Source organism: Neovison vison, chromosome 5 (genome assembly GCF_020171115.1).
Source record: "Neovison vison isolate M4711 chromosome 5, ASM_NN_V1, whole genome shotgun sequence".
Taxonomy (NCBI): domain Eukaryota; kingdom Metazoa; phylum Chordata; class Mammalia; order Carnivora; family Mustelidae; genus Neogale; species Neogale vison.
In genome coordinates, this window is record NC_058095.1 from 163,560,121 (window position 1) to 163,573,480 (window position 13,360).

The following is a 13,360-nucleotide window of genomic DNA, read 5'->3' on the forward strand; positions in this document are numbered from 1 at the left end:
CCAGTGCTCCATGCAGTCCATGCCCTCCCTAATACCCACCACCTGGTTCCCCCAACCTCCCACCCCCCGCCCCTTCAAAACCCTCAGATTGTTTTTCAGAGTCCATAGTCTCTCATGGTTCACCTCCCCTTCCAATTTACCCAAATTCCCTTCTCCTCTCCATCTCCCCTTGTCCTCCATGCTATTTGTTATGCTCCACAAATAAGTGAAACCATATGATAATTGACTCTCTCTGCTTGACTTAGTCCTCCTTTTGATTATTATGTAAAGTATGGTCTTTGGAAGTATCTCTTGGTGTATTCTGTGTGTGTTTGTTGGGGAGGGGGTAATGTGTGTGCCACAGTGCCCATGTTATGGGAGATCAGTCTGGTGAGCTTGGGGCTATAGAAAACAGTACATTTCCCTAGAGAAATAAATGATCTTTAAGTGCTTCATGTTTTATAAATGGCAGAATAATTTTATAAATGTCAGAGTAATCCTTGAAACTGGTTTGTTTCACGGTATCTAATTTTGAATATATTAAAGACATTTCAGCTAGATTTTTCTAAGGTCATCTTTTCAAGATTTAGTTTCATTAATTTTGTTATTTCCACATAACTAATAAACAGGTTTTGTAATTTTGAGATACTTTAAAATTTCAGCAGGTGTATTTGTCATCTTGGGCTACTGTAACAAATACTAACACTGGGTAGCTTAGGCAGCAGACACTTATTTTTCACAGTTCTGGAGACTTGAAGTACAAGGTCAAGGTGCCAGCTGGTAAGGTTTCTGATGAGCGTCCCCTTCCTGGCTGCTTTCTCCTGGTGTCCTTGCATGGGGGTTGAGCGGGGGAGGAAACAGAGAGAGGAAGGAACTGTACGGTGTCTCTTAGAAGTGTGCCAGTCCGATGGGATCAGGGACCCACCCCTATGACCTCCTCTAACCTTCACTGCCTCCGTAAGACCCCATCTCCCAAGAGTCACATTGAGAGCCTCCACACTCGAATTTGGAGGAAAGCAGCTTCGTCTGCTGTAGTAGGCAAATTAAATGTTAGTAAGATGGAAAGCCAAGTTCTTTCTTAACTTTCTCAAGGGTCCTATGAACTTCCTATAACCTTAAATGCATATGACTGAGTGAAAGAAGCTGGTCTGAAAAGGGTGTACGATTCTAGTGATTGACGTTCCAGAAAAGGCCTAGCCACGGAAACCGTACAAGATCACAGGTTGCCTGGGCTGGTGTGTGTGGGGGGTGGAGAGGTGGAGTCCGGGGGGGTGTTAGGGCATTGAAACTGCCCTGTATGATTTTACAGACATGGGTGTGTGTCATTCCACATGTGTGTAAAACCCCAGAATGTACAACACCCAGAGTGAGCCCCGATGTACCCTATGGACTTGGGATGATGGTGACCTGTCCGTGGAGGTTCAGCTCTAACAAATGTCGTCATTCTGGTGGGGTGTTGATGCTGGAGAAGGCTGTGCACACGTGGGGACAGGGGTGCGTGGGAAATTTCCGTCCCTCTCAGCTTTGCTGTGAATCTAAAACTGCTCTGAAAACTCAAGATCTTAGGGGCGCCTGGTGGCTCAGTCGGTTAAGCATTCAGCTCTTGGTTTCGGTTCAGGTCATGACCCCCGGGGCCTGAGATGGAGCCCTTCATGGGGCTCTGTGCTCAGTGGGGAGTTTGCTTGAGATTCTCTCTCTCCCTCTGCCCCTCCCCCCCAATCACAGCACATGTTCTCTCCCCCTCCCAAATAAATAAAATCTTTAATTAATTAATTAATTAGTTAGTTAATTAAAATCTTCAAAAAAGGACACTCACAACATGATATCAGGTTTAACCCTTATAGAATGGCCTTTCTGATTTTAATATAAGCTCTTTGTAATTATACAATTTATAGCTGCATCCTAGACCTTAAAGGTAGTTGCAGTCATGTTTGGTTTTTCAGGTTTTGTGTGTTTCAGCGGCTGTTTTTCAGGTTTTGTGTTCGTACATTATCGATGGAACATTCATTCATTCTCGTTGCCCTCTGTGGGCACCACGGGCCTCTCTCCTTGGCCGTGAGGTGCGTCGGTGATTCTCTCCCAAGGAAGACCAACATTATCCACTGACTGAGTTATACTTTAAAAGTGTTTTAGAAAAGACGCGTCAAAACAAGAACATTCTGATGAACATCTTAGGGAGAAGCACATAATGGAGAAGTTTTTGTAAAAAATTGAAACAAAACCCACAGAATCTCTCCTTCCAGATTTTTATAAAATGTAGGTTTTATCAAATGGTTACTGTGTGAGTGAATATTTCAAGGCTTGATTTAAACTTTTTTGGGTTTTGATAATCACCAAAATGAACACATAATATCTCTGAGAAGACAGAAATTTTCTTCAAGTTGCCTAAAAGTGTGCAAGACATTCTTCCTTTGATTTCCTTTCCTCTCTTCCTTTCCCTCCTTTTCTCCTCCCCCTGCATTCTTCCTTCATTCTAATTGTCTGACTTCTTTTCCCCCTCCCTTCACTTCCTTCCTTTGTGAATATATTTCTTTAAATTTCATTCACGCTTGAAATTCCAATTTTTATGCCACTGAGTGAAGGCACTTTAGCCTGGGAGTTCAGAGAAAGGCAGATGCTTTGGTTACGTCTGCTGCTGAAAGTCTATGACTCAGAGGTTCCTTGACCTCATCAGCTTCATCTATGAAATGGGTACATGGTATAGGTCTCACAAGGTTGCTAGGAAGCTGACAGAAATGAGGGCTTATCATACATTTACCAAGAACAGAGTAAAATGCAGTAAGATGTATTTATATTTTCATTGTTATTGATATAGACTGACTGTACGGTAGCTTTTGCCAGAATGGCTGAATTTATCTGCTCTTGATGTAATTCCAATCAACGCATCCACAGAGTTTATTTTCATCAATGCAAGTGTAGGTGACTTCAAACACTAATAATACAAAATTATACTTTATGTGAACATTGCAATGCTTAAACATGCATTCACCTGCCTTGTCTTAATCCTCAAAATAACACTGTGGGCAAGTTATTATCCCTCTTCATCACTTGACTTATATTCAATTTACAGATTAAATTTTTTTTTTTAAAGATTTGTTTATTCATCTGGGAGAGAGGGTGCATAGGCATGTGTGCAAGCAGGGGAGGGGCAGAAGAGGGGGGAGAGCAGCTCCCCACCGAGTGCAGAGTCCCCTGTACAGGGCTCTGTCCCATGACCCTGAGATCATGACCTGAGCCAAAACCAAGAGTTGGATGCCTAACCGACTGAGCCACCTAGGCGCCCCATAAATTACAAAATGACCAAACTTCAGAACTTGAAGCAAATGGCTGAGAATCACAAGTGTTTCTTTTACTCTGGATCCTGTTCTGTGTTGGGGGCACGGCAGGAGAGCCCGTGGACGTGTGATGGTTGTATGAACAGGAGAGGGGATTCCCAGCTGTATGTGTGCTACAAGGGTTTTGAAGATTGGTGAGAATTCAGACACACCTATCTCCATGCACACGAAAGTATAAATCCTTGGCATGTCAAAGCACTAGTAAGTGAAAGGACCTGGTAGGTTTTTACTGTGGTGGAAACATCTAACAGGATAACAAGAGCAGGAGGGAATCGCTGTCCAGCCATGGTGATGAGCTTAAGTTTTGGAAAACTTACTATTTGTCAGATTATTACCTTATTCTCTGCTAGGACCACCCAGGTCAGCTAGTTTTTTCCCTGACTTCCTCTTTCCTCTTAATTCATGAATATTCGGTTCTTTCCTCTCCTCAAGATACTCTTGCTTTTCTCCCATTTGTCAGACTACCGCTTTTATCTGCCAGACGTGTGGTCTCTGCGCACAGACTGCTCATCTCCCAGAGGGAAAAGCCCCAAACAAACAAAACAGTAAAGGGAACGGCTCTCCGTGCGGTGTGGACAAGGGGAGACCAGGAATTGGGGAAGTCAGAATATTCCCAAACATTAAGCTCCCTTTGGATCTCGAAACATTTCTCTAAGTGTTTCTCTGAAGTTTGTCCCGACTTTCTGTCCTGAACTGTATCTAATTTATATTCTAGATATCTCCTCTTACAGAGATAGACAGAGAAATGTATCTCCATAGAAATCATCGTGGTCAGTCCTAGAGGGGGGATGTTAATCCTTTTTATGTATTTACCCCATCTTTGTTTTGCCTTCTGTTGTCTTTGTTAGGTGGACGTGGGCAGTAGACATTACGGAGTCTACAACTAGAGCACAGAGGTACTCAGAGGTGTCTTTTTCTTTTCCTCTCCACTTGCTAGCAGGTGTCCCCGGGCTTCTGAATCTTTACGCGCGGATGGTCTTTGCGGATGGTGCTATGTACGAGTTGGGGTCTGTTCTGTTTTCACACGGCTGTCACATGATGTGTCACGTTTCCTTAGTGCACACAGACTAGGGTGTCTTCACATGTTGGCTGTCAGTTTCACAGTTTCCCTAACCCAGGGAACAGCTGTGACCCTGTGGCTGGAAATCCTTAAGAACCCCAATGAGATGTCTGCAAGAACTCTTTCGGGCTTGTCGGAACGAATGCCGGACTTCTGTTAGTACTCTCCATGCTTTTTCTAAACAGAACCCCAGAAATTTGCATCGAGCTGGTTAGAGCTGTGGTTATAAAAGGAAGTTTATTATCGAAGAAATGTAATCCACTTCTTCTAGAGAAAAAAATCTTGCTCTTCATTTGTCTCCTTTTTGTGATGCTTTGGGAGGGGAATATGTATACTACCTTGATGAAGCCTCTTGTCTTATTTTTGCATTGTTCAAAGCTATTGCAATCCACTGTTGGCTTGTACCATATCATGAGCATGCATGAACATGTATATATATGTGTACTAACATGTATGTATAATATGCATAGATATACATATGCACATCTGTATCTGTTTTCTGGGATGCAGATCTGTGTGCAAGGAGGTGTATGCATTTTTGTATGTTCAGCAAATGCTTGCAGAGACACTGGAAAAAAAGATATACATCCGTCTTTAAATTGATAACGAAAATTTCCTTTTATGTCTCTCTCTATAAAGACTTCAGCCAGTGGATTTTTAATTTCTTAGAAATACATCCTTTCCCGTTGGTACTTATTTTCTGAATTCCTTTCCTGTCTAAGGACACACACTTGCCTCTGTGATCCCAGGTACGATGCAGTCGCATCAGTACAAGTAGAGCTTCGACCTCCTCTGAGGTCTGAGTCATAAACAGCGCGTAATCCCCATCCACGCGAGCCTGGCAGCTCCTCCCCTCGCTGCCCCGGCAGCCGCCCTGCCTGTCTTCCCGCGCGCCTCTCTCCCCCGCCGCCGCCACGGGCCCTGTTTCCTCCAGCTCTGCCGCTCACAGGACCTCATGGCCCTTACCGCTTTCTCCCCTCTCCCTGCGCACCTTCTCCTAGAGCCCGCGGGCTGGCCTCGCAGCCTTAGGCCCAGGCGCAGCTTTGCTGTGATCTCATGGGAGACGACTTCTCAGACCCCCAGCGAGAGGGCACTCTCACTTTCCAGAGCACCCTCCAGTTTCCCCCCAGTACACTTTTCATGACTGTAGTTTCTTACTTACGTCCTTACTTCTCCCCCAGCAGACTGTAAACGAGTGTAAGACCTCAGCCCTTTGCTCCCTCTCTGGTCTCCACTCTAGCACGTGCCTGGCAAAGAGCCCGTGAGCAAGAAGCGGGACATGCGAAGGACTGAATATGTTGTCGGATTATCCGTCATGGGCTAGACTTTCTCCACTGTTCCCCGACGGGGATTGTCCCAGCTTCTCCTTCTGACCTAGCTGCTGTGTGACCCAGGGAAACTGTGCAGCCTCTCTGGGCTTTAAGTTCTGCATCTCCTGGTTAAGGAGGTTGGAACTATATCCATGAATTTCAAAATTTTTAAAATTACTACTTCAGAGCAGATCCTTTCCCAAAAAAGGGATCTGTGAATGTGAAATCTGGGTTTTAGAGCAGATGAGAGCTGACGGTGTCCGCTGAGATCTGCGGACCCTGGCTGGGGTCGTCGGCAGATGCCCACCTCCTCCTTTCTCCAAAGGCAGTTCTCAGGGAAGTTGGCAGCAAGTTTCCCTCTGGTGCACACGACCCTCTGCATCTGTCTGTCTAGGTAACGACACACCCCGTCACTGCACACTTATCTACGGAGCAGACACTTGCCAGGCTTCCATGCAAACTCACCCTCACAGCCTCCCGCAAGGGACACACCATCGTCTTTTATATCATAAGCGATGACGGAAAGTGACTTAGTAACGCTGGGGAAGAGAAAGGCTCAGGGTCCCCCAGCCGGGGAGGTAGGCCACTGAGATTTACACACAGTCATCCCTATTAGTACAAAAAGAATCGGTGCCTGAGACACGCTTCTGTAGCATTTTTTTAAGTGAGAAAGCTCAGTTCGGTGTGTAAGTTTTTCTACCCAGATCAGCGTGACTGATGGAAAATGCAGCAGAGTGCTGCCTGGGTGGAGGGGACTGCTGGTCACTCCCCCCGAGGCATCCTGGGCTACCAGACTTTTTTTTTTTAAAGATTTTATTTATTTATTTATTTGATCGAAATCGCAAGTAGACGGAGAGGCAGGCAGAGAGAGAGGGGGAAGCAGGCTCCCTGCTGAGCAGAGAGCCTGATGCGGGGCTCGATCCCAGGACCCTGAGATCCTGATTGGAGTCAAAGGCAGAGGCTTAACCCACTGAGCCACCCAGGCGCCCCTATGAGACTCTTAAGTAGAGCCAAGTGTTTAGTGTGGAAAAAAGAACAACTCATACCCACGATCCCGGGACTGATTCTGACCAGCCGGGAGAATATCAGAAGAGGCGGGACGTTCTGACTTCCATTTTTATCAGCCCCGAGTACCAACTTTCAGATTCTACTCTTGACTAGTTAAGTGAATATTTCTGACAGTATTGAAGTCTTCCAGCTATGCCTGTGGCTAATTAAAATACCCTAGTTAGCTAATGTTAATGAGACTATTTGCTATGCTCCATACAGGTTAATTCTGAACCATATGTTGAGGCCTATGTCTTTAAAATGTGCAAAAGCAAAGAAAATGAACTCAGGGTGTTGGCTGAGTGTATGCACGGCGTGGGGAGAAGAGAGGCTTTTTCTCGACCTTTATGCAGTCTGCAGTACTTTACAAGTTGATTTTTTATATGTTTATTTTACTTCTGCCATAGTCTTTTATTATTTTTTATATTTAAATTTTATTTTATTTTTTCAATGTTCCAAGATACATTGTTTATGCACCACACCCAGTGCTCCGTGCAGTCCGAGCCCTCCGTAATACCCACCACCGGGCTCACCCAACGCCTGACCACCCTCCCCTCCAAACCCCTCAGTTTGTTTCTCAGAGTCCACAGTCTCTCATGGTTCACCTCCCTTCCAATTTCCCCCAACTCCCTTCTCCTCTCATCTCCCCATGTCCTCCATGCTATTTGTTATGCTCCACAAATAAGTGAAACCACATGATAACTGACTCTCTCTGCCTGACTTATTTCACTCAGCATAATCTCCTCCAGCCCCGTCCATGTTGCTACAAAAGTTGGGTCTTCATCCTTTCTGATGGAGGCATCATACTCCATAGTGTATATGGACCACACCTTCCTTATCCATTCGTCCGTGGAAGGGCATCTTGGCTCTTTCCACAGTTTGGTGACTGTGTCCATTGCTCTATGAACATTCGGGTACAAACTAATTTTTAATACACAAACAACTTTCTCTTGGAATACGGTGTTTGCCACTTACCCAAATGGTGATATTTCCCATACCGGAGCCTACTGGGTGATACCCTTCTAACTGGGAGACATGACAAGCCACTCTTCTGATCACTTGAGATTCCCAGGAAAGAATCTGAGGTTCCACTGTGAGCACATTAGGATTAGAGGAAGCCTAGGAGCACAGACTTGAATTTATGAACCCCTGAGAAAGATTCCGTTTTGCGAATCCGTCACTCACAGCAGACAGATCACCCTACACTTAGATTTTTTTTTTTAATGTTCCGTATCTGTCAATGCTATAAACACCTAGCTGATAAACAGTAATATTTAAGCCCAAATTCTTTAACAGTGATACATACGAGGATAAGATATGTAGTACAAATACAAGTACAAGAGGGGAAAGTTGATACAGAATACAGACATGAACGTAAATGATACAAAATAAGCTTGCTGTTGCTAAAAATTCACCAAGGACACCGATGAACTCACCGAGGCGTGGATAAGAGTATTCTTCGTCTTTGGCTCCTCTGTGTTTGACAAAAGAAAACCAAGGCTGTCCTCACAGATCCAGGGTCTGCTTTGCACAACCTACCTTGTATAGGTAAAATTAAACATGGTCCATTCCGAACTTGCAAATTATAGGTTTTTGCCCAATTAAATCATCCAAATTCATCTTTTTTAGTTGAAATATTTGGCAGTTTTCTAACTCTATCACAGGGAATCATGTTTTTCTTTATGACAGAATTATCTGACTCTCGCAGCTACTTTCATTGTAGGAGACATGTAAAGAAGAATAAAAATCCCGAGCCAAAATTCTAGAGTCTTTCAAAATCTGGCCTCCTCCCCCATGTGTGCAGAAGCTGCATTCCAGGCCCACTGGCTTCTTCAGTGTGCCAACAACAGTAATAGGAGAAGTTCTGCTTTAGCTTTGGAAACACTGCAGACACGTGAGCTTTTCAGCTGCCGGGCGTAGAGGACGCAGAGCAGCTCAGAGCTGTCTGCGTTTTGAGTGGGGACTGGGAAAGTCAACGTGCTGGAATGATTCTGGCCGACTGATGCCTTTGCAGGACGGAAGATGGCCCTGGGGGCTTGGGGTGAGCGTGTGTGCGAGAACTCGTGCGCGGTCGTGGGCACAGGACAGAGATGGTCATCTGAAGACACCTCTCTGTGGCTTTGGAATTTTTTTGTTCCTTCTTCTAAGTGAAACATCTCGGATTTTTTGTTTCTTTTTTTTTTTTTAAAGATTTTTATTTGACAGAGAGAGACCACAAGTAGGCAGAGAGGCAGGCAGAGAGAGAGAGAGGGAGGAGGAAGCAGGCTCCCTGGCCAGCAGAGAGCCCGATGCGGGACTCGATCCCAGGACCCTGAGATCATGACCTGAGCTGAAGGCAGCGGCTTTACCCACCAAGCCACCCAGGCAGCCCTCCATCTCGTTTTTTAATAATGGTTTCAAACTCACGTGGTCTTTAAGCATTTGACATGTAATTGGAAATGGAACATCCAACTGTGAAGAGAGTTGATTGGAAAGCAATTAGAATTGATCTTTTTGTTTGTCTTCCCCAGGTCAAGCTGATGCCTCCCGCTCCCAGCGATGACCTGGCAACGCTCAGTGAGCTGAACGACGGCACCCTGCTTTACGAGATTCAGAAGCGCTTTGGGAACAATCAGATATACGTAAGTGCCCTCGAGCCTGCCTTGTGTGCTGCTTTGTCTTGCTGCCGATGCCCACCCCCCTCCCCGTGCTGCCAATGTCACAAGGAGAGGGCTTACCGTTGTTTCTGGTCTTGCTGATAGCGTAAGGTCGATTTCTCAGCGTTCAGCTTCATTCTGATTCAGTTCTAAAGCAAGTTCAGCAAAGATCCAAATTTCAGAGCTGTTAAGTGAAAGTTAATACCCTGCAGGCTGACGGCTTTCCTGTTGTCAAGGTTGCTGTGGAAGACCTTGCTGGAAACAGGAGGATCTGCAAGTCACTTCTAAAACGGCTGTTTGTTTCCTGTACTTGACTTAGCCTGCTGCATCTGGAAGAGGAAGCTGAAGAGGGAGAGGGCACTGGGCTGGGAGGGTGTTGTCTCTATGTGCAGGAAAGGAGCCTGTCGTCCCCTTAAGTTATCAGGAAATGCTTTGTTTGTCAAGTAAATAATTGATACACCAAACTCTGATAGCAGGATACGAATGTATGACTCAGATGACAAACAACACAGAGAATCAGTCTGCTGTGCTTCTAGCCCCGGTTTCTATGTGTTATTTCATCCGACGTGCAGAACAATTTAGACACCATGTCGTCTCCGTCCCCATCTCTGTCGGTCGGTCTGTCTCCCTCTGCTTGATTTTGTGATATTCAGCTGAAAGCAACTCAATCAGAACGTCTGTAGAGAAATCTGATGATGCCCATGTGTGCTAATTCTTTTTGATAACCCTCTTTTCCCCCCAGTCTACTGAGAAATTGATTAAGTAATTTTCATGTAAATGCTAAGTCTGAGATTTGCTTATAAGTAATAAATCATCAGGTGCTGATTAGCCTATGAAAATTCAGTGCAGCATCTTAATGCTTGGATAAATTGCCTGCCACCGTAAATACACTGAAAATTAAATGCTTCTATCAAAATGAACGGGATTGAGTCCTTGGCATAAAGTGGTGAAAGCTGATGACTCCGTTCTCTGGGATGACCCATTATTTGTCTGTTAGTTTTATTCCGTCTTCTCACCTTTGCCAACATGGTGCAGATCCTTCTCCTCTACGTCCTCCTCCTCCTCCCTACCTTCTTACCGAGTTACCAGAAGGCCATTGCTTGGATTGTGTTGTGTTTCTTTATTTCCTTCATGCTTCTCCAGTGCCTCTGTCTCCCCAACATCCACTTGACCTACCCTCACCCCGGTGGTCACCGTCCTCATCAAGGCCTTTGCCATCTCTTCTCAACAGCCTCCTAACCCTGCCGAGGGGACCTTGTTCCCTTTCAGTCTGATCTCAGCAGGAGCTAGAGTCATTCTTATCATGAACAAATGTGATCTTGACACTCCCAGTCTTTAGAGCATCTCTGTGGCGTGTCACTTCTCACGGGAAGATGGCCACAATCTTCATACACGATCTGGGCCCCAGATACAAGCTGATGCTCTCAGCTCCCAGCGACAGCCCTTCTGCCTGTGTCAGGATTTTCCTTGGGCTGTTTTTCCTCCCCCTAAGCTTTTCTTTCTACCCCATGGAATAAACACTTAGCTTTATAAACTCCCACTGGGAGTTCTTCAATCTTTAAGTAAACCTCCCCAGCCCTTTCTGATGAAGTCACAGTGGATCTTCTCAGGGCTCGTGATGATCTCCCTCACTGGTGATTTGATGGTGTCCGGTGCTGTGCTAGATGCTGGGATCCATCCATACTGGGTTTGCTCACTGGGAGGCCTGATCAAGCACTTTCCAATCTCAAGGGACAAGTACTTCCGATCTGTTTATCAGAATCACGGCTCCAACTCCTCCCCACACTGGGCCATCTTCTTAGGTCATTTCTGCCTACTCGGTTTCTCTTTCTTTCCGGATCCTGCTTTGCTAAATATCACATCAAATGCACATTTGTCGCTGCAGGAGACATGCTTTTCCTCTCCCACATCTGAAATATGGAAGAGCTTAATCGTCTCAGATCAATTTTGTGATGAGTGCTCTAAGCCAGGTTATTTGAACTCGCCTTTAATGGATAGACAAGCCACTTAAACATTATTGATTGAATAATAACAAGTGTAACCTGTGGACCATTGGAAGTATGAACTTTTTATTACCATTCTGCTGCAAGAGTAAGCATTTAGAACCTCTTAGGACAAGTTGACGGTTTCATTGCTGTCTGTTGAGTCTAATAAGAACCCAGGTTTGCATTTTGTAGGTCTTTGTCTTTTTCAATGCCGTGTTTACAGGAATTCACTTCTATCACATTTTACAAAAGTATCAGTTCATGATGCACTGGAAACAGAAGTGTTCCTTCCCACAAATAGGAAAACACTGGTTTCAGTGGCTGTTGTGTGCAGAGATGGTCTGCGGACCTCCGCACCCCCTGCCCCGACACGGCCCTCCCCCGCCCTCTCACTCTTCTCCTAGGTTCAAGCTGAAGGGCCTGGTTCGAGTGTCGGGACTGATCCCTCTTTGGTGTCCCACACTGGACTCTCCTGCAAATCTTAGCGGCCCTTCTTTCAGAATGTACACAGAGTGGCCCTCCACTGCTGCCATCAGCCCATCAGGGCCAACATAACACTTGTCTGCTAAAGTAATGTCTAATCGGCATTTTCATCTCTTTTTGCTATAATCTGACTAGTTAATAAGATGATCTTTCTAAAAGGTCTGTAAGTTGCCCTTTCCTTTCCTCCCCTTTCCTTTCGTTTCCTTTCCTTTCCTTCCCTTCCCTTCCCTTTCCCTTTCCCTTTCTCTTTCCTTGCCAAAACCCAGGAGCAAACATAACTTGTCCTTTTTTCTAAGTATATATATATTATTTCATTTGGATGTCAGATTGTAAAGGTTCCACATAGCCCATAGCAGAAGGATGAGCCCAAACCATCAAACAAAATGAGTTGTAAGAATTGAGATGTTTGCTTGCTAAATAATGCAGAGAATAAAGGCATTTCTTTCTCTGGATAATCACTGTCACATAGGACAGCGGAAATAGAATACACAATCAAATTTCTTTTGGATGGCAGATAAATGTGAAGGTAATATTCTCTTTATAACCACAACTGGTAGGACTCAACACTCATAAAGAAAGAAACCCCCCAAATAAACACAGGCTCCTGTTACATCTGGTTAGCTAGGTAGGCAGCTTGGCTCGGCTGAGCCACTTACTAACTGAACATTCCCCTCCAGGGGCCCCACTGGGGTATAGTAGGTCTTTTTTGTAGGGGCAGCTCAGGAGGTTAAAGTTGACCAGTTTGTGTCAGAAGCTGAAGTTTGTCTCAGTAGGAGGCTATTTGAAATTAGAAGGACAGACGCATTTCCCCCCAGATGACATGCCCCCTAGCCTGGAATCCGAAGATGTGCCCGCCATATATAATCCCTAGGGTGCCATTCCCTGTCATTCCACTCACGCTTATAGACCCTGGGGAGCTCTTAACATGTGTGAGCTAGTAACAGTAAAACAGCAATAGTTTAGAAAGATGAGGAAAAGGAAATCTGTAGTTTTCTAAATTAAAAAAAAAATTCTTTCTCTGCAAAACATTTACAGCATTACCTTTCATCAAAGCAGCCTCTTGAGAATATGGCATAAACCTGTATAAACTCATATGTTAGGAGTCCATTGTTAACAAGATCACGCAGATCTTTTCTAGACTATTTTTTGTTATTGTTCATCACAAAATACATTTGTGAAGACAGTCTCAGATTCCTTCAGTAATTAGATCAAAATAGAAATTATATCTCAATAGAAAAGTGCAATTTAGAAGCATATTTGGATGCGTATTTGGAAGCTCCTCATTTTTGCTTCCTTAGCAGATTTCTCCTTTCTCCCTTAGTCTACTTTTTTTCTTCATTTTTCTGGGTAATTTTCAAATACTTCACTACAAAGGTTCCCATTTGGTTCAATCATTTTCCTTTTCTTTTCTCCTTTACTTGGCTATAGAATCCTGGCCAGTCCTTCCATTGAGGTCAATGTTGTCTTGAATCACAACATGTAAAGAGAGTCACACACCACTCAGGGGTGTATGGTTTCATGAATT

General features: G+C 44.7%; 1 protein-coding gene across 1 annotated transcript in view; it reads left to right on the plus strand.

Moving 5' to 3' along the window:
- MYO16 (myosin XVI) overlaps nt 1-13,360 on the plus strand; it is a 432,663-nt gene that overhangs the window by 122,707 nt on the left and 296,596 nt on the right. Inside the window, exon 10 of the mRNA XM_044250091.1 lies at nt 9,242-9,352. Coding sequence (XP_044106026.1) covers nt 9,242-9,352 — 111 coding nt within the window. The remainder of the gene's footprint in view (nt 1-9,241; nt 9,353-13,360) is intronic.